The following is a 25,312-nucleotide window of genomic DNA, read 5'->3' as shown; positions in this document are numbered from 1 at the left end:
AGTGACAGCACCTCCCCATGGCTGGAGTTGAACACAGCCTCCATATGCCAGAGATGGAAAAATATGGGAAGCCTTTACCTCTGTTTATGTACTGTCTGTCTTTGTTAATTTGTACAATGACATTGAACATTTGCTGTATATGTGTACTGTAATCTGCCCTGAGTCCCCTTGGGGAGATAGGGTGGAATATAAAGAATGTGTATGCACATACACACACACATACCTATATATACACACAAATATATATAACACTATGAGCTTCAGAGAAAGAGCACAAACGGAGAATTGAGTGATACTATAATGCAATATTTTTAGATGTATAGAGACATCACAAGTGACATGGAAAATTGAAAGTTGGTAGAAAAGCATTGTCCAGCCTGGCCCCAGTGAATCTGAAGTGATACAAATCAAACATCACAGTTCTGGTAACAGTACTCAGCATTATGTCATTTTTTCTAGCAGAAGTTGTAACGTTATCAAAATAAATTTGGATTTTTATTATTTCAAGGGATTTCCCGTATTTCAACAGATGAAATTTAGCCCCCTTACCAAGCCATGTCCATTTATTTATTAATAATGCACTTGTAATATTGCAAGAGAGAAAGAATTGCCTACCACAGTAAGAGAGAAAAGTGTTTAGCTAATATGAGCATGCAATAAACAGCATGGAACTATTCATATTTTTATCTTTATAGCACTACATACATTCAGAGTACATTACAGGCAGTAATTATTTTGATACTACTGGGAAGCATGTGAAAAGATAGCTACAGCAGACAATTATTTCTATAATGAAGGTTCTACCTACATGCAAGCCATTTTACAATAAAAACTGTTTTTATAGAAAATTCTTCATTCTAATAATCTCTATGTAAAAATAATAATGTTTTCCCACAAAGGCTCATACAGAGTGAAATATATTGAAAATTCATGTAGTATTCTGGTTCCAGCTTTTGAACAGGAAATCTGTAGGCCTAAGCAGTATTTTAGGTAAGGCCCTTAACATGCAGCATCTAACAGTTCAGGCGGAATGTGTCTACCCTAACACTATCCTTGTTTCACCTCCAAATTCAACAGACTGGTTCCCATTGAATGTAATGTTCAAAAGTACCTATGTGTATAGTATCCAGTGCACATATGCTTGTCCCACATGCAAAGTGTAACATAATCATCCTGTTAACTGTACCTATGTGTGTTGCACTGAATGTGCACATTCTGTACAACAAATGGATGGCTGGTAGGATGGACAGGACAAGTGGATGCTCATCTGCATCCTTCCACGGCACCTTGACTCTACACTAGGAGCAGAGAACCCCTTTTGAACCAAGAGCTATATTTCTTCAGTAGAAAGGTTTATGGAGATTTATTCCAGCAGTGGACATGCCTTATCTTTTAAAGTCCATGTTTAAATAGTTTGATCACCTCAAATGACTGGGGCAGCTTTATAGTGAGACAGTAGCTAAAACACAAAGACAAAGTTCAGTCATGATAAAATGACTGGCTTTAGTTCGCATCCTGTTAGTGAATTACATTTGTGTAAGTAAAACCTGAACCATTGTAACTCACTTTTTTGATTACTGCAGAAGTCCGAATTCTGTTCAAATAACAACAAAAAAAATCCCACATACTCACTATTTAAGCAGTACAACCCTCCCTCTCTCCTACCATCTAGCCATTTCCATGCTATCAAAGAGCAATGATGGCGGTGGGGAGGTTGAGCAGGGAGAAATCCAGCTAGCCATGTTGCAAAGACATCACTTGTAGAGACCTCCAGAGGTCTCTGCAAATATATCCTGCAATGTGTCCAGTGATGGAATAATACTGTTGCGGTTCGTTAGTTTATATTGAAGATACACAGCAGTCTTCCCAGCTCCAGGCCCCAAGTTGAAGTACACAGAGTATAAAAGAAAAATGTCTTTACTCTTGAGTAGTCAGCACATGTATTTTATAAAGGAAAAACACAGTAGCCTTGACAAACACATTGTCCATTGCAGAAGAAAACAAACTTACAAAACAATGCATTAATCTGCTTCTTTCCAGCAAACCTTGCAGCATAGTTCCATCTCTGATTACTTCATTTCACCCACTACCTGCATCAAGAAAACTTCACCTGATATACATCCTAATCAGGGAGTGGTTCTTCCTCAACATACATATAAGCAAGAGATGATTCTTATCAAGACTTACAAAATCATATACTGTAACACCCCTCCTTGTGTGTAGAGGAAAACACAATACATAATACAATTACATGGTACACTCAAAAATTCCTAAATCATTCAAAACATTCTGATGTTTCTGTACACTCAGTGGCTTAGTTAGTACATCAGCTAGATTTAGATTTGTATTACAATATACTATATCAATTTCACCATTTTTCACTGCATCTCTTACACAACTGTACTTAATATCTACATGCTTGCTTTTTTGTTTTACTCTGGCCTGTGTTGCCATTGTGATGCATGTCTGATTATCCTCATATATTGTTGTTGGATCTTCAACAGGTATTTGCAAGTCTTTAAGCAGTTGTTTGATCACACAAATCTCTGTATATGCTAAGCTAAGTGCACCAAACTCAGCCTCACTGGAACTTAAAGCTACATAACTCTGCTTCTTCGACTTCCAGTCAATGACAGCATTAGAAAACTTAATTAAAACTCCTGTTGTCGATTTCCTATCAGTACAGTTGCCGAAATCACTGTCTGTATATACCTGCAAGGATAGCGAATCATCTGGACTTAATGCCAAACAAAAATCTTGTGTTTGCTTTAAATATCTTGCCACCCTCTTAAGTCCATTCCATGCAGCAATAGTTGGGTTGCTTGCATATCTGCTTAGAAAATTCACAGCAAATGCAATGTCTGCTCTGGTGTAATTACATATGTACAATAACTGACCAATAATGCTCTTGTATAAGGCTTTCTCTTCAAATAGTTCAGCATTTTCCACTTCGTTTTGAAAACCTAAAATCATGGGTGATTTAACTCCTTTACACTCTTTCATGTTTAGTTTTTCCAAAATCTGCATTATCTTCCCTTTTTGGCTTAACACAAAACCTTGTTCAGTTTTCATAATTTGTACACCAAGAAAATATTGAATTGGACCAAGGTTTCTTAACTTAAAATGTTTTCCTAACTCTTCTGCAAATTTGTCAATTTCTGCTTGAGTTTCAGCCAAAAATGATACATCATCAACATACACAAACAATACTTGATAATCATGTTGTACATTTCTTACATACACGCATGGATCTGCTCTGCTTCTCTGGAAACCCATTTTGGTCAAAACATCATTTAAACAATCATTCCAGACAAGTCCGGCCTGTTTCAATCCGTATAAGGTGCGATTCAGCTTAAAATACGTATTGGTATTTCTGTACTTTGAACCTGGTGGAGGTACAATATATATATTCTCCTTTAGAGTAGCATTCAGATATGCTGTACTTATGTCAAAATGATATACCTTTAAATTCAAACATGCTGCAAGAGTTAAAATCAGTCTTACAGAATTAGGACTAACAGTGGGCGAATACACCTCTGTGTAATCTATGTCCCTAATCTGTGTAAACCCTCTAACAACAAGACGCGCTTTGTACCTTACTTGACCATTAGCATCAATCTTTTGCTTAAAAATCCATTTTGTGTCAATAGGATTACTCCCTCTTGGTAAATCTGCAGGTTCATACACATTTAGCCTTTCCATGCTTTTCATCTCTTCATCTATAGCCTCTAACCATTTTTCTTTCTCTTCTTGTGGCAAACATTCTATTTCCTCAAAACTTTGAGACTCATAATTAACTAAACATACTCTTACATTTTGTATTGTGAATCTGTCAGGTTTCTTTCTGGTTCTTTCACTTCTTCTGAGTAAAATTTCCTGACTAGTTCCCTCTCCAGGATCTTCATTCACCTCATCATCTTCATCTGAGGGCCTAGGCCTCTTAAATTTTCTAATTATAGGCTTACTTATGAGTTGAGGTGTAGCAGCACTTTCTTGCTTTGTGTTTTGTCTACCTTGCTCATGAGTTTCCTCTTTTGAAATAGGAAAGAAAACTTCCTGATTAGCATGAATCTTATCCCAATTCTGGCTACAGGCAAAGTTAGCAGATCTTTATATAACAATGTTTCCTTCATTATCTAAAAATCTCCAAGCTTTGGCTCCCTGTGCATAGCCAACCATTGTTAATCTCCTGGCTTTATCTTGGCCTTTCCTTCTCAATGGTTTGGGTATGAACACCCATGCCTGTGTCCCAAAATTCCTTAAATGCCCTAATGGAGGCTTCTTGCCATATAACATAAAATAAGGAGTGTTCTGAATAGGCTCACACCAGAGTCTATTAATTAAATAACATGCAGTCATTACTGCTTCTCCCCATAGATTTTGAGATAATCCAGAATCCTCTAACAAAGAATCTTTCACTGTTTGAACTTTTCTTACTAGTCTTTCTATCTTTCCATTTTCTGCACTTTGATAAGCACATGTGAGTCTGTGCTTTATCCCCTCTTTTTTCAGAAAATTTTCTAAAATATGTGAGGTAAACTCTCCTCCTCTGTCAGTTTGGAGAGCCTTTACTCCTACTCCAAGTTGTCTCTTCACATATGCCACCCAATTCTTAATAATCTCAAAAACTTCACTCTTTTGTTTCAACAAAAAACACCAAGAAAAACAAGAATAGTCATCTAATATACACAGTATATAACAGGCTCCACCCTTACTCGGTTGAAACGGTCCGATTAAATCAGCATGTACTAACTGAAACTTTTCTTCTGAGTTTCTTAAACTTTTCTTACTAATTGGAGCTGACTGTGCTTTAGTTTTCTTACATACATTGCAATCTAGAAACTTTTTGCAATCTCTTAATTTTATGCCTTCACTAAACTCTGGCATTTTATACAACACTTTGAAACTTGGGTGACCTAATGTTCTATGTAAATCATGAATGCATCCCTGGTGTAATGGAGCATTCTTACTTACTACATTTACATCACTTGTGTTACCTCCTGAGGTCAACACATACAAATCCCCTTGTAATACACCAGTTCCACATAACTTATTCCCTTTCAAAATTCTGACTTTTCCTCCAGAAAAATTAACTTCATAACCTTCTTTATCCAGTTTTCCGACTGATAATAAATTATACTCAATCTCTGGAACTAAAAATACATTCCTTAATGTTTTACCCAAATGCTTAACATAAACTTCCCCTTGTCCCTGTACTTTGTACTGTTTTCCATCTGCAAGGGTAACATTTGAACATTTAGGATTCACAGGGTTACAAATCAAACTTTTGTTGTTCACTATATGCTGTGAACATCCAGAGTCCACATAAAATATGTCTTCATCTGTTGGACTCCCTTGGGACTTCACAATGCTGACATGCGAGGAACCCCTCCTCTGGTTCACCTTCTTCCATCCTTGCTTCTTCTGCTGCTGCTTTGGACAATTCCTCTTTAAATGTTTTGGAGACCCACAATTGAAGCACCTTCTCACCACACAAACTTTCTCCGTCTCCTCCTCGAGTGCAACTCCGGCTGACTGCTTTCCTTGAGAACGCCCTGCTGTATTTGCAGTCTCCAGACAACGATCTCTTCGCCTTTCCCAATCAGCAAGAAGTCTAGCACAAATATATTGGAGGTTTAATTGTGCTTGTGGGAGTGATTCCAAGGAATTTACTATCCCGTCAAACGAATCATCCAAGGATGACAGGACAATGAAACATTTGTTTGGCTCTGTGAGATGGAAATCTCTCTCCTCCAATTGCAAAAACAAACTCTGCAATATCTGCAAATGGTCTTTCAGACTTTCATTCTTCTCCAATCTCTTCCTGTAAAGTCGTCTTGCCAGTACAGCCACTGTTGCTGCCGAACTAGAAGCATATACTTCTCTGAGTCTCACCCAAATTGCGTTGGGAGTTGGCAGGCTGCTTATATGAACCAATTGGTCATCGTCAACTCCTAACATCAGAGTAGACCTTGCTCTTTCCAGAGCTCTCAGCTGCTCTGCTGTAGCTGGCTGCTGCACTGGGTTCTCTGTACATTCCCACAAGGATTCTCTCCTCAAATAACTTTCCATTCTGACTTTCCAAATGGAATAGTTATTGCCATTTAACCTGGCCATAGGGAAAGCGAAATTCATTCCAGTATCCATCTTCTTGTTTTGCCAACAAAACACACAATGCAAAACAAAAAATGTCTTCAAAACTGAAACTGGAGAAAAAAATATCCAACTGGGCAATCTGGTCAGACTGGGCAAGCTGGGCAGACTGGGCCCATAACCTGTTGCGGTTCGTTAGTTTATATTGAAAATACACAGCAGTCTTCCCAGCTCCAGGCCCCAAGTTGAAGTACACAGAGTATAAAAGAAAAATGTCTTTACTCTTGAGTAGTCAGCACATGTATTTTATAAAGGAAAAATACAGTAGCCTTGACAAACACATTGTCCATTGCAGAAGAAAACAAACTTACAAAACAATGCATTAATCTGCTTCTTTCCAGCAAACCTTGCAGCATAGTTCCATCTCTGATTACTTCATTTCACCCACTACCTGCATCAAGAAAACTTCACCTGATATACATCCTAATCAGGGAGTGGTTCTTCCTCAACACACATATAAGCAAGAGATGATTCTTATCAAGACTTACAAAATCATATACTGTAACAAATACATCTCCACATTCTCCAAAAATATGAAAATAGGCATGGTGGTCTGTGCTGCTTACAAGGTGTTTATCTGGGAAGCAGCCTCAGGAGATGTATAGAGACACATCTATCTGAAGCACATATATTTCCCAATACAATGTATCATGCTCAATTTTTTAAATGATTTTTAATGGAAGGAAGCACACTAATCCCACACACTCTCCAAATTTTCCCTACATACTCTGCTACCACACAATTACATTTCATACTTGCTTTTGCCTGCACATATCTCACAAATACACATTACATTTCCTTGAACATCCCCTCACACAAATTATGCAGCTCATGCAAAAGAAACAACATTTCCACTCCCTTCCCACCTCCTGTATATTTGTATCTTTGCTATTTGGCTTTTCAACTTCAGATGCGATCAGGAGAAATCAGAGAAAGAGAGCTAAAAAAACACTTCCACATGTGTGGTCCAGTCATCAATAACAATCCCAGAAGTCACAGTCTTTCAAATCCGTGTTGTTGAGACACTGCTGGGATCTTTGGCAGCTGTTGGAAGCAATATGAGGTGCTACCAATGATGAGTGAATGCTTCAGAGAGGTAATGAGTGCTTCCAATTGCTTCTAGTAATCATCCAAAACTAACAAGCACTTCCTCATGTTGATTCATGTAGGAACCAATGATACTGCAAGGCATACGTTTCAAAAGATCACAAATGATTTTCGAGCTCTAGGAGCAATGCTAAAAGAATGTAATGTACAGGTGGTCTTTTCATCCCTCCTCCCTGTTGTAAGACACGGACCCACAAGAGCCAGAAAAATAGTACAGGTCAATGACTGGCTTAGAAAATGGTGTCAGGAGGAACGCTTTGGCTTCCTCGACCATGGCCTGCTATTCCAGGAGGATGGCCTACTGGCAAGGGATGGGGTGCATCTCACACAAGTAGGAAAACACTTTTTTGCTCACAGACTCGCAAACCTCATTAGACGCACTTTAAACTAGGTCCACCGGGGGAGGGGGACAACAGCCTTGCGAACACTACTTTACCCATAATGTCTGGGAATCGCCAGAAGGCTAAACGGAGGGCTGCACAAACACAACAAGGACCACGTACCAAAAACACAATAATACCAATTAAACAGCTCAAGGGAAGATCCCAGGGGCTCACATGTCTTTACACTAATGCACAGAGCATGGGAAATAAACAAGACGAACTCCAACTTCTAGCACAACACCACAAATATGATATCATAGCCATCACTGAAACCTGGTGGGATGACTCCTATCGCTGGAATGTAGATATCGAGGGGTATAACCTCTTTCACAGAAACCGAACAAAGGGGAGAGGAGGCGGAGTAGCCTTATATGTCAAAAACTCTTATGCTGCACAAGAAATTCAAGACAGCAATCTGGGAAACCAGCTTGAAATCATCTGGATAAGAATCAAGGGAACTGGGACTCAAAAAGATGTCGTTGTAGGCGTCTACTACAGACCCCCAAGCCAGGAGGAAGATCGTGATGAAGTCTTCTGCCAACAGTTGACCAAACAGGCACAGAAAAGAGATGTAGTAGTCATGGGCGATTTCAACTATCCCGATATTTGCTGGAAAACAAACTCGGCCAAGAGTACAAGATCCAACAAATTCCTCGCTTGCCTTGCAGACAATTTCATGGTCCAGAAGGTAGAAGAGGCAACAAGGGGATTGGCTACTCTTGATCTCATCCTAACAAATGCGGAGGACCTGATCGATGCGGTCGAAGTGGTAGGATCCTTAGGGGCAAGTGACCATGTGCTCCTGCAATTTGAGGTACAAAGGAAGGCCGAAACTAAGACAAGTCAAACCCGCATTTTGGACTTTAGGAGAGCTGATTTCCAAAAAATGAAGGAAACGCTGAGCAGCATTCCGTGGACACAGATACTAAAAGACAAGGGAGCTACGGATGGATGGGAATTTCTCAAGAGTGAAATACTCAAGGCGCAATTGCAAACCGTGCCAACAAAGAGAAAAAATAGGACAAGTGCAAAGAAGCCAGAATGGATGTCCAAAGAACTTCTAACTGTGCTGAGACACAAAAGAGACATGCACAAGAAGTGGAAAAAGGGAGAAATCACCAAAGAAGAATTCAAAAAAATAGCCAACACCTGTAGGGAAAAGGTCCGCAAGGCTAAAGCAAAAAACGAGCTCAGACTTGCCAGGGACATTAAAAACAATAAAAAGGGCTTCTATTCTTATGTCAGTAGAAAAAGGAAAAACAAGGAGGCGATAGGACCTCTTCGAGGAGAAGATGGGGCAATGCTGACAGGGGATAGGGAAAAGGCAGAACTACTTAATGCCTTCTTTGCCTCGGTCTTCTCACAAAAAGAGAGTCTTCAACCTCAGCAAGATGGAGTGGATGAGGGATTGGAGGACATCCAACCCCAAATTGGGAAAGAAGTCGTCCAGGAATACCTGGCCGCTCTTAATGAGTTCAAGTCCCCAGGGCCAGATCAACTACACCCCAGAGTATTGAAGGAATTAGCGGAAGTCATTTCGGAACCATTGGCAACCATCTTTGAGAGTTCTTGGAGAACAGGAGAAGTTCCAGCAGATTGGAGGAGGGCCAATGTGGTCCCAATCTTCAAGAAGGGAAAAAAGGACGACCCAAACAACTACCGTCCGGTCAGCCTCACGTCGATACCGGGCAAGATTCTGGAAAAGATTGTTAAGGAAGTGGTCTGCAAACACTTAGAAACAAATGCAGTCATCGCTAATAGTCAACATGGATTTATCAAAAACAAGTCATGCCAGACTAATCTGATCTCTTTCTTCGATAGAGCTACAAGCTGGGTAGATGCGGGGAATGCCGTGGATGTAGCGTACCTGGATTTCAGTAAGGCTTTCGACAAGGTCCCCCATGACCTTCTGGCAAGGAAACTAGTCCAATGTGGGCTAGGCAAAACTACGGTGAGGTGGATCTGTAATTGGTTAAGTGGACGAACACAGAGAGTGCTCACTAATGCTTCCTCTTCATCTTGGAAAGAAGTGACGAGCGGAGTGCCGCAGGGCTCCGTCCTGGGCCCGGTCCTGTTCAACATCTTTATTAATGACTTAGATGAAGGGCTAGAAGGCATGATCATCAAGTTTGCAGACGACACCAAATTGGGAGGGATAGCCAATAGTCCAGAGGACAGGAGCAGAATTCAAAACGATCTTGACAGATTAGAGAGATGGGCCAAAACTAACAAAATGAAGTTCAACAGTGACAAATGCAAGATACTCCACTTTGGCAGAAAAAATGAAATGCAAAGATACAGAATGGGGGATGCCTGGCTCGAGAGCAGTACGTGTGAAAAAGATCTTGGAGTCCTCGTGGACAACAAGTTAAACATGAGCCAACAATGTGATGTGGCGGCAAAAAAAGCCAATGGGATTTTGGCCTGCATCAATAGAAGCATAGTGTCTAGATCTAAGGAAGTAATGCTGCCCCTCTATTCTGCTTTGGTTAGACCACATCTGGAATATTGTGTCCAATTCTGGGCACCACAATTCAAGAGAGATGTTGACAAGCTGGAAAGTGTCCAGAGGAGGGCGACTAAAATGATCAAGGGTCTGGAGAACAAGCCCTATGAGGAGCGGCTTAGGGAACTGGGCATGTTTAGCCTGAAGAAGAGAAGGCTGAGAGGAGATATGATAGCCATGTATAAATATGTGAGAGGAAGCCACAGGGAGGAGGGAGCAAGCTTGTTTTCTGCTTCCTTGGAGACTAGGACGCGGAACAATGGCTTCAAACTACAAGAGAGGAGATTCCATCTGAACATGAGGAAGAACTTCCTGACTGTGAGAGCCGTTCAGCAGTGGAACTCTCTGCCCCGGAGTGTGGTGGAGGCTCCTTCTTTGGAAGCTTTTAAGCAGAGGCTGGATGGCCATTTGTCAGGGGTGATTTGAATGCAATATTCCTGCTTCTTGGCAGGGGGTTGGACTGGATGGCCCATGAGGTCTCTTCCAACTCTATGATTCTATGATTCTATGATTCTATGATTCTAGAGAGCTAAGAAAGCAAAGATAAATTACATGGAGTTCATGCTTTTCTAGCAACTACCCATGGGCTTTACAATTCCACCTTTTCTAGAACATATTTTCAAACTATGTCTAGCATACAGAAGACAGTGGTTTCTGCTGTTACCTCAAGGGTGGGGAGTTGCCTGAAAAGCCACTCTAGAAGCCAGGAGAGTGTTTTCCTGAATGTGGTGAGCATTTTGTACAGACTCACAATGTTAGCAAAGTGCCTTCTGAAATCATTTGGTGGCACTTTGCATAAGCAGAGATCTAATGAAAGGTCACTCTGCTCAATTTTGGATTAATCTAGGTGGATTTAACATAAAGGCAGAATCACAGCTCTGGGAGACTGTGACAGGGGGCTGAAATGACAGGATGTATCTAAAGACAGAGCTTACTTCTCATAGAGGTTCTGAATGGGCACTGATGGGGCTTGAAGTTGACAAAGGAAGAGCTTTGAGCTGAGAGAAGCAGGAACTGGAGATGAAGCAGGAAAGGATTTGCTAAGTACATCCCTTATGACCCTCTGATTGAGAAGATGGGCTATGCCTCCCATGCCTAGAATCACTTCTACACAGGATGCAACCTCAAGGTGGGAAAAGGCAAAATCAGGTCAAAAGAAAAGAGCTGCAGTAGCTTCATCCCATCCAGGACTTTACTATACTATGAGGGTTGAATGAAAAGTAATGCCTCCAACTTCATTACGTGGGTTTGGATGGGAATATTTTAATAAATCAAATGCAGAAATAACCCTTAGAATGTGCTCTTTAACTACCACTATTCACTTTTCCACATAATCACCAGTTAATTGAATACATTTCTGCCAATGATGAACAAGTTTTCTGAAGCCATCACGGAAGAAGTCAACACTGTTTCCGAAACCAGCATCTCACAGTTCTCTCAAAGTCTTCATCAGAAGCATGATGATGTCCCTGCAGATCTTCTTTCATTATCGGGAACAGATGGAAGTCAGACAGTGCTAAATCTGGACTGTATGGAGGATGTCGTACTGGTGAGATCCAGTCTCTGAAGTTTCAAGTCTGTGCACTTTCATTTCAGGCATCAGCATCCTGGGTACTCATCATGCACAGATCTTCCGATAGCCAAGCAAAGCAATAATGTGACTGATATGTTCTTGTGAAATGCCGATTATGCTGGGAATTTCTCTGTGAGTGATACAATGATTGTCCTGAATCAATCTGTCAACTTTTTGCTTGTGAAACTCAGTGGTTGCTGTCACAGGACGTCCAACTCTTTGTTTGTCACGCAAGTCAGATGTTCCCACCTCAACATCTTTAAATTTTCTTGCCCAATGATGCACAGTACTCACATCAACACAATCACAATGAACAGCTTGCATTCTCTGATGAATCTCCTTTGGGGTGACACCTTCTTCTGTCAAGAATTCAATGACTGCATGTTGCTTAAGTCGCATTGACCGACCGTCTGCACAGGGTTCCATATTTCGCACTTTAACAACACAACTGTTCAATGCTAAGGCTTCCCACCAAAATAGAACTGTAGAGGAGAGTCTACTGAACAAGCCAGTACCTGCCGCATACCAGTACTGCCATCTGGTATGCAGCAGTACTGTCCGAACGGATTCTCCCCTATGAACCATCAAGGTTGTTAAGATCTTCTGGAGGGGCCCTCCTCTCGGTTCTACCACATTCGCAATCGTGTCTGGTGAGGACAAGAGACAGGTCCTTCTCGGTGGTGGCCCCTCGGTTGTGGAACTCTCTCTCGATGGAGATTAGATCTGCCCCTTCCCTCCTGACCTTCAGAAAGCTATTGAAATCATGGCTCTGGGACATAGCATTCTCAGAATGATTGGGAAGTTCAGCAATTAGCTAATAACTACTGACCACACTGGTGGATTGAGATGAACGTGATTTTGTCTTGGCGACTTGGTTTTATGTATTTATTCTGTTGTATCTAACTTACTTGATGTGATTATGTTTTTAGTTGTTTTTGTGTACTGATTTTCTGCTGTTAGCCGGCCTGAGTCCCTCTGCGGAGGTTGAGAAGACCGGGGTATAAAAATTTTAAATAAATAAATAAATCTGTTGAGGAGTTACCAAGGTAGAGGCATTACTTTTCATTCAACCCTCGTACTTGTACAGGATGGGCTTGGGGAGGGAAAGCAGATGTCTTGTATGCACAAAATGATTTTACTCAACACTGTAGAAATGCTACATCTAAATTCAAGTTGCCCAATGTATTTAAATGGGCCTGTTGCAATTCTGTCATCTTCCTTTGGGATTTGATCATTTAAAACCCCAGCTTGCATATTTAACAAAGGCACAGACTCCCACGGAGTGGATATCAGAAGCTTTATTGGGAGAACATGCTTCTCCTGAAACTATTCACATCACAAAAGCAGGCAGACAATATCACCTTCTTCTGTTCTTGTATATAAAATACAACAATATATGGGAACACTAGATGGTGCCAGTGTAATCAATTACCTGGAATATATGACTTGTTGGAGGAATTCGTTACTCAAGGAGACTCTTGGTTATCTATTTTTTCAAGACAAATCCCAGGGCTGCAAGTTTTATGTCCCTCCCACCCAGTCCTTTCCTCTGTTATCAACAGTATTCTTCTCACCACATTCTCCCTGTCCTTCTGCTATTTGCTTATGTCTCCCTTCCAACTTGCTTGGAGTCCTGTCTTTTTAAGCTCGGTTTCTCAGCTCCACCCTCTCTTCCATATACACTGCTAACTATTAACCTCTTTCATTCTGTGTGTTTCTATTCTCTATCAGCTTCTCTGGTTTTCTGCTGCCTCCACCTTCGTCTGCCCCTGGCAGTTACCTCTACAAGAGCAATGATGTCAGAGTGTGTAAGTATCCTCAAGGCACTAGATCCTGATTGATCTTAGATGCTAAGCAGGGTCAGGACTAGTTAACAGCTGGATGGAGACCAACAACCAATACCAGGTACAGTAGGTTTTCTTTCAGAGGAAGGAATTGGCCAAACAACCACTGCTCAAAAAGTCCTCACTGGATCCCCTGGACTTTAATAACTATAGACCAGTGTCTAACCTCCCTTTTTTGGGCAAGGTGATTGAGATGGCAGTTTCCCTTCAACTTCAGGCAGTCTTGGATGACACACATTTCCTTGACCCATTTCAAATGGGCTTCAGAGAAGGATACAAAGTTCAGACTGCTATGGTCACCTTAGTGGATAATCTCTGTCTCAACACCGACAGGGGAGAGTCTGTTCCTGTTGGTACTTCTAGACCCCTCAGTGGCTCTTGATAACATTAACTATGGTATCCTTCTAGAACAGGGGTCCTCAAACTAAAGCCCAGGGGCCAGATACGGCCCTCCAAGGTCATTTACCCAGCCCTCGCTCAGGGTCAACCTAAGTCTGAAACGACTTGAAAGCACACAACAACAATGACAACAATCCTATCTCATGAGCCAAAAGCAGGCCCATACTTCCCATTGAGATACTAATAAGTTTATATTTGTTAAATTGTTCTTCATTTTAATTGTTTTATTGTTTTTAAGTGATTTTTGCATTACAAATAAAATATGTGGTATGCATAGGAATTCATTCATGTTTTTTTCAAATTATAATCCGGCCCTCCAACAGTTTGAGGAACTGTGACCTGGCCCTCTGTTTAAAAAGTTTGTGGACCCCTGTTCTAGAACATCTGGGAGGCTGAGTATCGGAGGCACTGTGCTGCAGTGGTCCCAGTCATGCTTCTCAGGCAGGTTCCAGATGATGGCACTTGGGTATAACTGCTCTTCAAAAAAGGAGCTGCTATGTGGTATCCCACAAGGTTCCATTCTATCCCAATGCTTTTTAATATTTACATGAAACCACTGGGAGAGATCATCCATAGGCATGGGGCAATGTGTTATCAGTATACTGATGACACCCAAATATATTTCTCCCTGCCTTCAAAAGCAGCTACAGCTAAGGATAGCATGTCTTCTCTGAATGAATGCCTGGAGGAGTAATGGGCTGGATGAGGAAAAACAAACGGAATCTGAATCCAGACAAAATAGAGGTACTTTCTATCAAGCGTCCTAATCTGGGGATGGAGGTGTGTCAACCAGTCCTGGATGGGGTTACACTATGTCTGCAGTTTGGGAGTGCTCCAGGATCCGTGTCTCCAAATATCAGACCAGGTAGATGCGACAATCAGGAGTGCTTACTATCGGCTTTGGCTGATCTGCCAGCTGCACCCCTTCTTAGATTTGGAGGACCTGAAGACAGTAGTGCATGCACTGCCAATCCCAAGGTTCTGCGATGTGCTCTACATTGGGCTACCCTCTTACCAAGTTTGGAAACTCCAACTGGTTCAAAATACGGCAGCCAGACTGGTTATGGGAACATCTAGGAGCGAGCATATTATACTAATCCTAAAGTCACTCCACTGGCAGACAATTAGTTTCTGGGCAAAGTACAAGGTAATGGTTTTGATCTTTAAAGCCCTACATGGTTTGGATCCCGGTTATCTACAGGATAGTCTTCTCCTGAACAAGCCACCCCACACATTTAAGTCCTCTGGGGGCAGTTACTTCAACTAGCCAAAACCTGTTCATCTGCTGCTCCACAACTGTGAAACAACCTGCTGGTAGAGCTCCAAGAGCTGGATCAGCTGTCAGAATTTAAGATACAAGTGAAGACCTATCTCTTCTGGCAAGCCTACCCAGTTTTGATGGTGAATTTTAAACTCCACTGTAAGCCTTGTTTTTGTTTTGTGTATTTTGATACGTATTTAATGGGAGTATGTTTTAATATGTGTATTTTACGAAGTGTTTTAAAATGATTATTTGTTTGTTTATGTTTTAGTAATGCTGTAACTCATCTCGAGCCATGAGGAGAGGCAGGCAAGAAATAAAACTATTATTATTATTATTATTATTATTACATTCCTGACAAGTGCTTTATATATCTAAATATAATTATTATTTACCTATCAAAAATAAATTAAACAGTGACACACAGATACACGAAAAGAAGCTCATTTTGTGCTGTGGCTCACTTTGAGCCTGAGCTTCCTGAGCCTGAGTTTCCTCAGGATGAGGAGGATGATGGGTTACAGATTTCTGAATATGTCCCTGTCATTGAGGCAAACAGTGTTGATTCTGAAGAAGAGATGGCATTTCTGTTTTCCAGAGAAAGGAATGTTGTTTTAGATGAAGATAGTGAAACTTCACAGCTGCAGGTGGAGGAGTCGGCTCCATCTGGGAGTTCAGTGCCTCTCGGTTCCCAGGGTGACCAGTCCCAGGATAATGAGTTATAAAATATTTCAACTGAGTTATTGTTACTTTTATCCAAGACTACATTTCCAGCTCATGTATATGCTTTGTTTCTATCAGTATGAGGATAAAGGCATGCATGCATACACACAGATGGCTATGGCAACTAGTGCAAGCATTCACATGCTTTTCCTAATAATCAACTACACAATAAGTTTTATACGCTTAACCAGATTTTACATCTAGGCTTTTGGCAGGCACTGTGTGCAAAACATATGGCTAAACTCCCACTGCCAGCAGAAACACAGCATTCACAAACTGCAATATCCCTGAAGTCTAGAATGCATATAACTTTTGCAGGAAAACTGTAAGAAGGTACCAGGTGATCAGCAATAACAGGAAGAAAGGTTAGAATGCATTGAACTGGAAACCTGTGATTTGGAAAGTAAAAGAAAATCTGACAGTAAGATGACATTTTTCTAGCAAGAAGATGCTTCTGTTTTAGGGACTTTGGGTGGACGTGGCAGTTTATTTTTATGTAACCCTGACTGATTTTTGGGATAGTTCTGTGAAAGGAAGTGCAGGTCTTATTATATAAATTGAGTTCATCAGGACAGTTTTTTTCCAGCTTCTGTGGCTTTTTACAGGGAATTGAGTCCCCTCCAGGGTGAGAAGGGCTGGGCATAAATATGATAAATAAATAAATCATGAAGAAATTATGCCCTACCGTGAAGATTTTTCCCATTTGAATTACTTTAACAGGGCATCTTAATAGGACCTTGACTTTTGAGACAGTGGTGTAATAGTGAAGGCAACACCCATTATGAATGTAGCATATGCAACATTTACTGTCCACTGTGATCTCCATTCTATAGATCTGTACTTATGGATGGAGGAACTCCATTCACCAAAGTTTTCTCCATTCACATTTTGTGGACCCCCTTACCCCTCCATCACAATCCATTTTATTCAGCAAGATCTCTCCACACACTGTATGTGACATTTGCTGAGAGCTGGAGGATCTGCTGGTAAGAGGGGCTGATAAAGAAGTCTCCTTTCATCTATGACAGTTGCAAAGACTTCTCAGCCAGAGAACTCTCATATCTTCCCAAATCCATTAAATAAATTGCATTACATGGCTGGAATAATGACAGCCTTCTACAAAATTGGAGACCAAGTAATATTTTGAATGAATGGAAACTAAAAGCATGACAAAATAATCAAAAGACCACCAAACACCTAGAGCTCACTTTTACTGATTAGTAACAACAACATAACACAGGTTGAGAATCCCTTATCCAAAATCATTGGGAACAGATTTTTATTTTATTTTTTTCAGATTTGGGAATACCTGGATTTGCATATGTGTACATAATGAGATGTCTTGGAAATGCAACCCAAGCCTAAACACAAAAGTCATTTATGCTTCATAAACATCTGAAGATAATTCTATACAATATTTTAATACTTTTGTGCATGAAACAAAGTTCATGTGCACTGATTCATCAGAAAGCAAATATGTTACTATCTCAACCAGCCATGTGGACAATTTTAAAATATGGAGTATTTTCAGCATTCTGAAAAAGGATGTTCAGTCTAAAAAACCTGACTGTTGTAGCAGTTCCAGATAATACACTACCACAATCCTGAATTGTGGTAGTGTAAATCTACAATTCCCAGCCATTAAATATTAGAAATGTGGAACAACATGGACTTATCCTGTAGGGAACTAGGCTATTTCAGAAAGATTTAGCACAGATAATCCAAAACAAATGGTACACAAATGGAGACTACCTCAGTCCACCTATTAGAACTGGTTCTTGGGTCTATGAGAAATATATTTTGTGACCTGCTTAACCATCACCATCATGGGTTTCAATGAAGGTTAAGAGTAGTGTATTTACTAACATGTAAATCCTAGAGGACTAGATCAATTTTACAAATAAGTGTCAATATGTAGTTGTATATACTTGTACTCAGACTGCCATGAAATCTGGGTAAACAGTTACTTATGATCACCTTTTCACATAGATTGTAGTGGTGTTGAAATATGGCTAAGTTTGTGTCATTCTGGTTTGATCAGCTACCAAGCACAATGACTCCAGGGGTATGTTTTTTGCAATTCATGTCTCCCAATCAAGACTGTTGTTTTTCTCCAGGGTCATGGGGTGTGAAGAAATATTTAGATTTAGACACAGAGAATCATTTTGGTGCATCATCTCTGAGTATGGTTCTGTCCCGTTACCCCCGCCTCCTTCACAATTATTTTTGAGGGAAGAGCAAATAAAAACTATGCTCCATCCCACCAGCATCAACTTTACAGAGTGGGGAGTACAAGGGAAGACATTGGGCCCAGTTCTCCATCCCCCCTCCAACAACTGAATCATTGCAGAAGGAAGAATCAGTGGTCAGGGGCAAAGGAATAAAATGGTTTCTTTGTCCACCCTTCTCCACTACATTTCTTTGTGCATTCCCACTTGTCTCTGTTCAGCTCCCCCCCCTCCCCCCCTACAATAGCTTGGTGAATTAAATAGAAAGATATCATAAAAGAACTTAATCAAAGGGGGAAAATCTCCAAAGGCAATCAGCTCAGTCCAGATGATTTCCCACTGAGAAGAAGGCTGACCTCAGCTTCTCCCAGACAGGAGACAGATGGATAAATATGTGCTGTGTTAGTCACCACAGAGACAGAGAATCTTGGACTCTCCGAAAGAATTCTCACTGGCTTCTACACAGCCTTTTTCTGCTGCTCCTGCCTCCATAAAGCACTCTTCCCGTAGCAGATTAACAGATGCTGTGGGTTAGACTAGACCTGCCAATATGCTATGTAACCTCCTATGTAACTAGAATATTACCACAACATTATGAAGGACTGAAACAATTAAAACAGAGGAGCCATAGAGAACCTGACATAGGATGGGCTGGAACTGACCAGAGTTAGACAAACCTGTTGAACTCTGATACATTATTCCATTGTGACTTAGGCTGCACCTGCATTGTAGAATTAATGCTGTTTGAGCCAACTTGTATATACTTGCCCAGTGTGGAACACATCTCACCACACTAAAACAGTGGATGTGGCTCTTAATGAGACATGCCGCATTATCACAGGGTGTCTGCGCCCTACACCATTGGAGAAATTACACTGCTTAGCCGGTATTGCACCACCTGACATCCGCTGGGAAGTTGCAGCCAATAGTGAAAGGACCAAGGCAGAGACATCTCCAGCTCATCCCTTGTTTGGGTATCAGCCTGCACGTCAACGACTTAAATCAAGAAATAGTTTTCTTAGATCTACAGAGACACTCGCTGGAACACCTCAGCAAGCGAGAGTTCAAAAGTGGCAGGCTCAAACCCAGCACCTCAATCCGTGGGTGATACCAGATGAGAGACTCCCCACTGGGCACACAGAAGACTGGGCGACTTGGAAGGCGCTGAACAGACTGCACTCTGGCACCATGAGATGCAGAGCCAATCTTAAGAAATGGGGCTAAAAGTTGAATCCACTACATGCGAGTGTGGAGAAGAGCAAACCACTGACCACCTGCTGCAATGCAACCTGAGCCCTGCTACATGCACAATGGAGGACCTTCTTGCGGCAACACCAGAGGAACTCCAAGTGGCCAGATACTGGTCAAAGGACATTTAATCAGCTACCAAGTTTGCAAAATTTGTGGGTTTTTTATCTGTCTGTTTGTTTTGTTCTGTTAGAAATGTAATACAATGTTCTGGTTGCGGATGACACGATAAATAAATAAACAGCCAAACAATTTAGACTTTGCATAACCTATGTGGAGGAGCTTGCATGCATAAAGCAAAATTATCAGTACTTTTTTCACTGATGCAAATGCATATTAATACCATGCTGTTAAAAAATATAATGTCCCTGGGTACCAAGAGATCCAATGCAGCTTTTAAAATTTTAGTACTTTTCAAATGCATTTGATATAAAAAATAAATATAGACCACTGCTGAATTCCACTCTAGCAGGTATTTCACTGCATTTCACACTGTGACTTAAAATTAAAGCCTTCAATTTTCCTCACTTAAAACATTTTAATTTTCTTTAAATTGTAACATTTCTGGAGGGAGATGTTTAGAATCCTATTGGTGACATACACTGGGGTAACTGGCTTCCCATTTATCCAGTACATGGTCTTTTTCTATTCTTGTGGAAAGAGATACCCAGTATCTCCCTGTGAAAAACCACCCCCAACACACCACATATGCAACCTCAGCTTAACATCACTGGGACATCCTATCATGGCCCATCAATGGTGTGCATGCACGCCATTGACGGGTCATGGGAGTATATCCCAATGATATCTCGCTGATATACATTTGATTTGTCCAAGTGTGCAAACATGTCCTCTTCCATGTTTGTGCTATCAAGCATTCATGACCCACATACGTGAATTATTACAGGTTAGCCCGGTATACAAATCTTTTGACTGCCTCAGTGATCTAACCCCTTCCATTCATTTTGCCAGGCCACATGGCTTCTGGGTCAGACAACATTCCTCGGACAGCTATGACATGGAAAATGCTATAGTTCATGGCACTGAATTGCTGCTCCATTTCCTCACTGGAGGTCCTTATACTGATCTCTTTCTCTGCTCCCCCCAGCCATTGTGGTTGAAAAGAGTTAAGAGAACACTTCTGAGAGCTAAAGCTAGCTAAATAAAACCAACATCATAACCACTTCTGGCACTTAATTTCCTCAGCTGTTGCAAAGCCACGATATTTCCCAAACACACCAACTGTGTTAAAGCTTGGGCTTTAATAATGGGCACTGAGAATAGTGGTATGAAATCATGATAACTGCATGTCCCTAAAATTGGGGGGTGGGGATGGGGAGGGGAATAAATATTTCCAAACCAACATCTTTAATTGATTATAATTCTGTTCTGTTTCCCTGATGTTATGCCAAAAAAGTTTTTAAAATATTTCAACAAAGAGTGGAGCGCTATTTGCTTCCTTCAAAAACTTAGCTGCGGGAAAGGAAATCATCTTTCATTTTCTAGCCTTAAGAAAAGTTCAGTCTGTATGACCTGATTAGCATCACTACTTCACCACAGATGATTTAGTTTCCAAGAGAACAATCAATACTAACAAGATTATATTATACTATTATAGGCAAGAGTCATAATGGCTTTACAAACGTAATCTAAACATGGTTGTTATTTAATGCATGTATATCTTCCCTGGAGTAGCTGACATATGGTACACAAAGTCACAAACTAAAGGTCAGTTCTGATCCCTACCTGACTATTTATCACATCCTTTCTGATTACTGTTTGTGACTGATTTCATATTCTGAATAATTTTAGGCAGTAATGCAGCCTAAGATTTTTAACACACACACACAAGGAGTCAGCTCCTCTGATCTCACTTTTAAGGGAAACAGCAAGCAATATGACTGGGCAAATTAAAAATACCTTCTCCTCCCACCTCCCCGCAAAAAAGAGAGAGCACGGTATAGCTAACTTTTAGATCACATCTTCCAGAATCTCACAACCAACATGGTCATTGACCATGCCAGCTGAATATCCTAAGTTGTGCAGTCTAAATCAAACTTTCTTTTGTGGAACCCTAGGGTACTGCAAAAGTATCATAGGGCTTCCGCAAAAAATCTTAAAAGTCAAATGTAAAACTGATTTTAAAATAAAACCACATGAGGGGTACTTTCCAGGCACCAGGAAGGTCACTGAGTGGGCGCAAAAACAAAATAAGCCTCACATGTTGTCTATTCCAGAGTATGAGGATCTTATTGAAATTCAATGTACCTCTGCTCTCAAAACACTGTGCCACTGAATGACTTCTGGATAGGACTGATAGACACTGATAGACACATACCTGTCAGTAGCTAGAAAGGCTATCTGAACTCTGCTTCCCTATCTATGCGAATCAGACTTTTCAGCTTATGCTTACACCATAAGTTGGATGCCACCCCGATTTACATACAAATGGGGCTGTTGGACATAAAGCCCCATTTCAAAATTATTTTAAGTACAAAAATGAAATAATTTCATTTGTCACATTAGGTGTGAATCCAATACCACAATAAAGGTTTGATTTTATATATAAAATATTTTCTCTTTATTTACAAATTTATACAAAACACATTCCCCAAATAGTAGTAGATGAAAGAAGGAAGAACTTTGTGGGTCACAATGTTATAAAAGCTCTAAATAAATAAATAAACAATAAATAATGTTTAGTAAAAATTAATGTTCCACAGGAAAAAAAGGTCTTCTGAAGGGTTTCATGACTACAATGTTATGAGGTCCTTAATATACATGTTGTTCTTTTGATCCATGTGTTTTTCAAATCTGATCTGCCAGTGTGTAAGTTTCTATAGCACATCATTAAGACTCCTACGAGGAAACACCAAAGCTTTGACAATGAAACACCCATTTCATGCTACATGCAGATTATTGGTCCAGCAAGGGGAGACAATTTCATATTGCATGATGCATTGTGAGAATAATCCAAACATCACTCTTAATATTATGAAAGACACCCAAATCTATACACAGGTTGCCCTTGCAAGAATGGGCAACTTGGAAGTCCCTGAACAGACTCAGAAGTGGTGTTGGCAAATCAAAAGAAAACTGACGAAATGTCACTACCTAGATGAACCCTCCAACTTGTCCGACTGAGGAGCAGAACAAACAACTCAGCACCTGTATGCTTGCCCACAATGCCCTGTCTCATGCACAGAGGAATGTGGCTACAGACAATGTGGTCACCGTTGCCCAGTTTTGGTCTAAAATTATTTAGCCGCATGTGTTCCCTCTATTTTATCAGTTTTGTACTAATTTATTTATGCAATGCTTTTGACACAAAATAAAGATGTGGCCCAAGAGGGACAAATTTGAGTTGGCTTCAAAAACAGGATGTGAATATTAGGGTAACTGATTACCTCTGATCCTATCACTTTCCCCTTTTGTTTTCACCCCACATGCCTCTGGTGCACTAATGCACAACTCTCCCAGAAATGGGGGAGGAGGAGGACCTGCAAAGCAATTTGCAGTCAGGTTCTGAGGTTAGTGTAATCACCTTTCTCTCAATCATAGTAATCTAATTACCCCCACAACAAAACTGATTTTTCCCAAACTAGTTCCAGTGTCACTATAGAAAAGTCCCATGATTCTGTGCAAAGATACTTTCTGGTTTTCAGGCAGTAGCTTGGCTTATCTCCTATCCAACATGACTCAAGTGGGGAGGAAGTTCTCCATACATTATACATTGCCAGCCCACAACTGTTCTGACCCTATATCATACTATCCAACAGCTGGAAGACAAGATGATAACGCACACAACTTTTCCCTCCAATGAAGCTGCTTTCCTCCTCCCCTTCCTTTTCTCTCCACCTGCTCAGCAGCAGTCTAATAACATCATAAAATATGTATACATTCAGACTTGTAAGGAATAATACAAATGAGAAGCAGAAAAGCCCTGCAAGGTCAGATCTGCAATATTCTTACACCAGCAATTGAAATGAAGTTTTGTGTATTTTATTATGTGATATTTGGCTTAGGCATAATCCTTTATTAGACCATTGAAAAGGGCTATAATTCAGTTATTTTAACATGCATATTTTGTGCTGTGCAGTAACAATAAACACATTTCCCTGGAGAGGGGATTTCTCACAATGCATTCTATGGGTTGTATTTGTTTCGGTATGTTTTTATTATGCTCATTATTTCTATTTATTTCTTCATATCCAGGGTCACAGTAATCTAAGCAGCTTTTCCTTAGAACAGTTACATAACTACTAATTGTTATGTTCTGTGAAAATAAAGCTTTGGATTAGAATTCACAGGCACTGTCTTCTCCTTCTTAATTTCTTTAATTAAGTCAATGCTTAATAGTTTCATTTTACAAAGAAGGTGGTAAAGACATTAATTAATAGAATCCCAGATGAAAAGAAAAGCAAAGATACACATAATGAACCATTATAAACAGGAACAGACATTATTCTAACCCTATTCACACCAAACAATCAGCAAGGGCACACTCAATGAGCCTTTCAGGGGCAGTGAGACAACATGGCTTAGGCCAATGACCTGAACCAAAACCTAGCATAAGCTCCAGGATCAGAAACCTTGTGCCCAGAGCTATGGTGTGCTCCAACAACATACAGATTTGATATTCCACACTTTTGTCAACTTGACCATACTCTGAAGTTGGTTGGCCACACGTATTCCTGTGATTTTTGGTCTTCAAAACAACTGCTTTCTGCCATGCTAAAGTATAATATCCCAGAAGATAACAAATGAATGGAATGTGTGACAGTTCCTTACTCCTTCCCTTCTTTTCATTCATGCCTATTATTTAACTGCAACCTATTGTTTTAACTGCAATCATAAAAGGATATGCCAGTCAATTTCTTACCTTTCCTGGTGCACACATGGTTCCATCTAATGGAGGTCCTTTCTTTGTTTTGCAGAAATAAGGGTTATCAGGGTGGCTACACCATAGTTGTTTGCAGGGATCAAAGGTACGGAACTAGAACAGAAGGATTTATTGTCAAATTAATTTGGATCCCCCCTCACTTACATAACATGCCACAAAGGTACAATTGGCAACACAGTGACATAGTGGGGTAATGGTGTTAGATTCCAGTAATGAGCGATTGCTGCCTCCAAGTCTTACTGTGGGTGTATTTACACTACAGAATTCAGCTTGATGTCATTTTAATTGCCTTGGCTCAATGTTAGGGAATAATGAGTGTTGTAGTTTTAGAAGCTCTTTAGCCTTCTCTGCCAAATAATATTAATTCCATAGTATTCCACAGTATAGAGCTGCAACAGTTAAAGTGGTATCAAGCTGAATTAATTCTACAGTGTATATGCACCCTGTGCCATTGTGAAAATAAATTTTGGATGAAGAAAGCCACAGTGCTGCTTTAATCAAGCTAGGATAAAAAGCGGCTCATAAATAAATACATTTTACAGATTAAACTATTCTAATTTAGGGTAAAATTTGTGAAATGGTCCCACAGAGCATTACATGATTTCCAGAAGTCACTGTGGACCCAGAAGTATAGTAATGTTATGAACCAGAGAGTATATAAGAGGATAAACCCAGCCTGTCTCTCATTGTTGCCCGACAAGAATCATAAGCATGCCAGTTATCATGAACTCTGTGCTACTCCATTCAGTTCTACATGTCCAGTGCCCTCCTATGATAGTGGCTAGAGCCTATAAACAGGCAACTGGATGGCGCGCACACAGAAAAGTCACCAACAGGACCATATATGAGGAAGGAAGACAATTTTCCATGATTCATCTTATCCCAGATCTGTTTGGAGGGACTTCTAAATATTGCAGGAGGTGGTCTGGAGTCTTTATGATTGCGCACCATGGGACTGGAGAGCAAAAAACCAGATTTCACTTT

General features: G+C 40.4%; 1 protein-coding gene across 1 annotated transcript in view; it reads right to left on the bottom strand.

The window, feature by feature from the left end:
• The window catches only part of ADAMTS2 (ADAM metallopeptidase with thrombospondin type 1 motif 2), a 285,819-nt gene that overhangs the window by 38,769 nt on the left and 221,738 nt on the right, over positions 1 to 25,312 (bottom strand). Inside the window, exon 10 of the mRNA XM_060765388.2 lies at positions 24,308 to 24,421. Within this exon, the coding sequence (XP_060621371.2) occupies positions 24,308 to 24,421 (114 nt within the window). The remainder of the gene's footprint in view (positions 1 to 24,307; positions 24,422 to 25,312) is intronic.

This window comes from Anolis sagrei, chromosome 2 (genome assembly GCF_037176765.1).
Source record: "Anolis sagrei isolate rAnoSag1 chromosome 2, rAnoSag1.mat, whole genome shotgun sequence".
Classification (NCBI taxonomy): domain Eukaryota; kingdom Metazoa; phylum Chordata; class Lepidosauria; order Squamata; family Dactyloidae; genus Anolis; species Anolis sagrei.
This window is presented reverse-complemented; position numbering and strand designations above follow the sequence as displayed.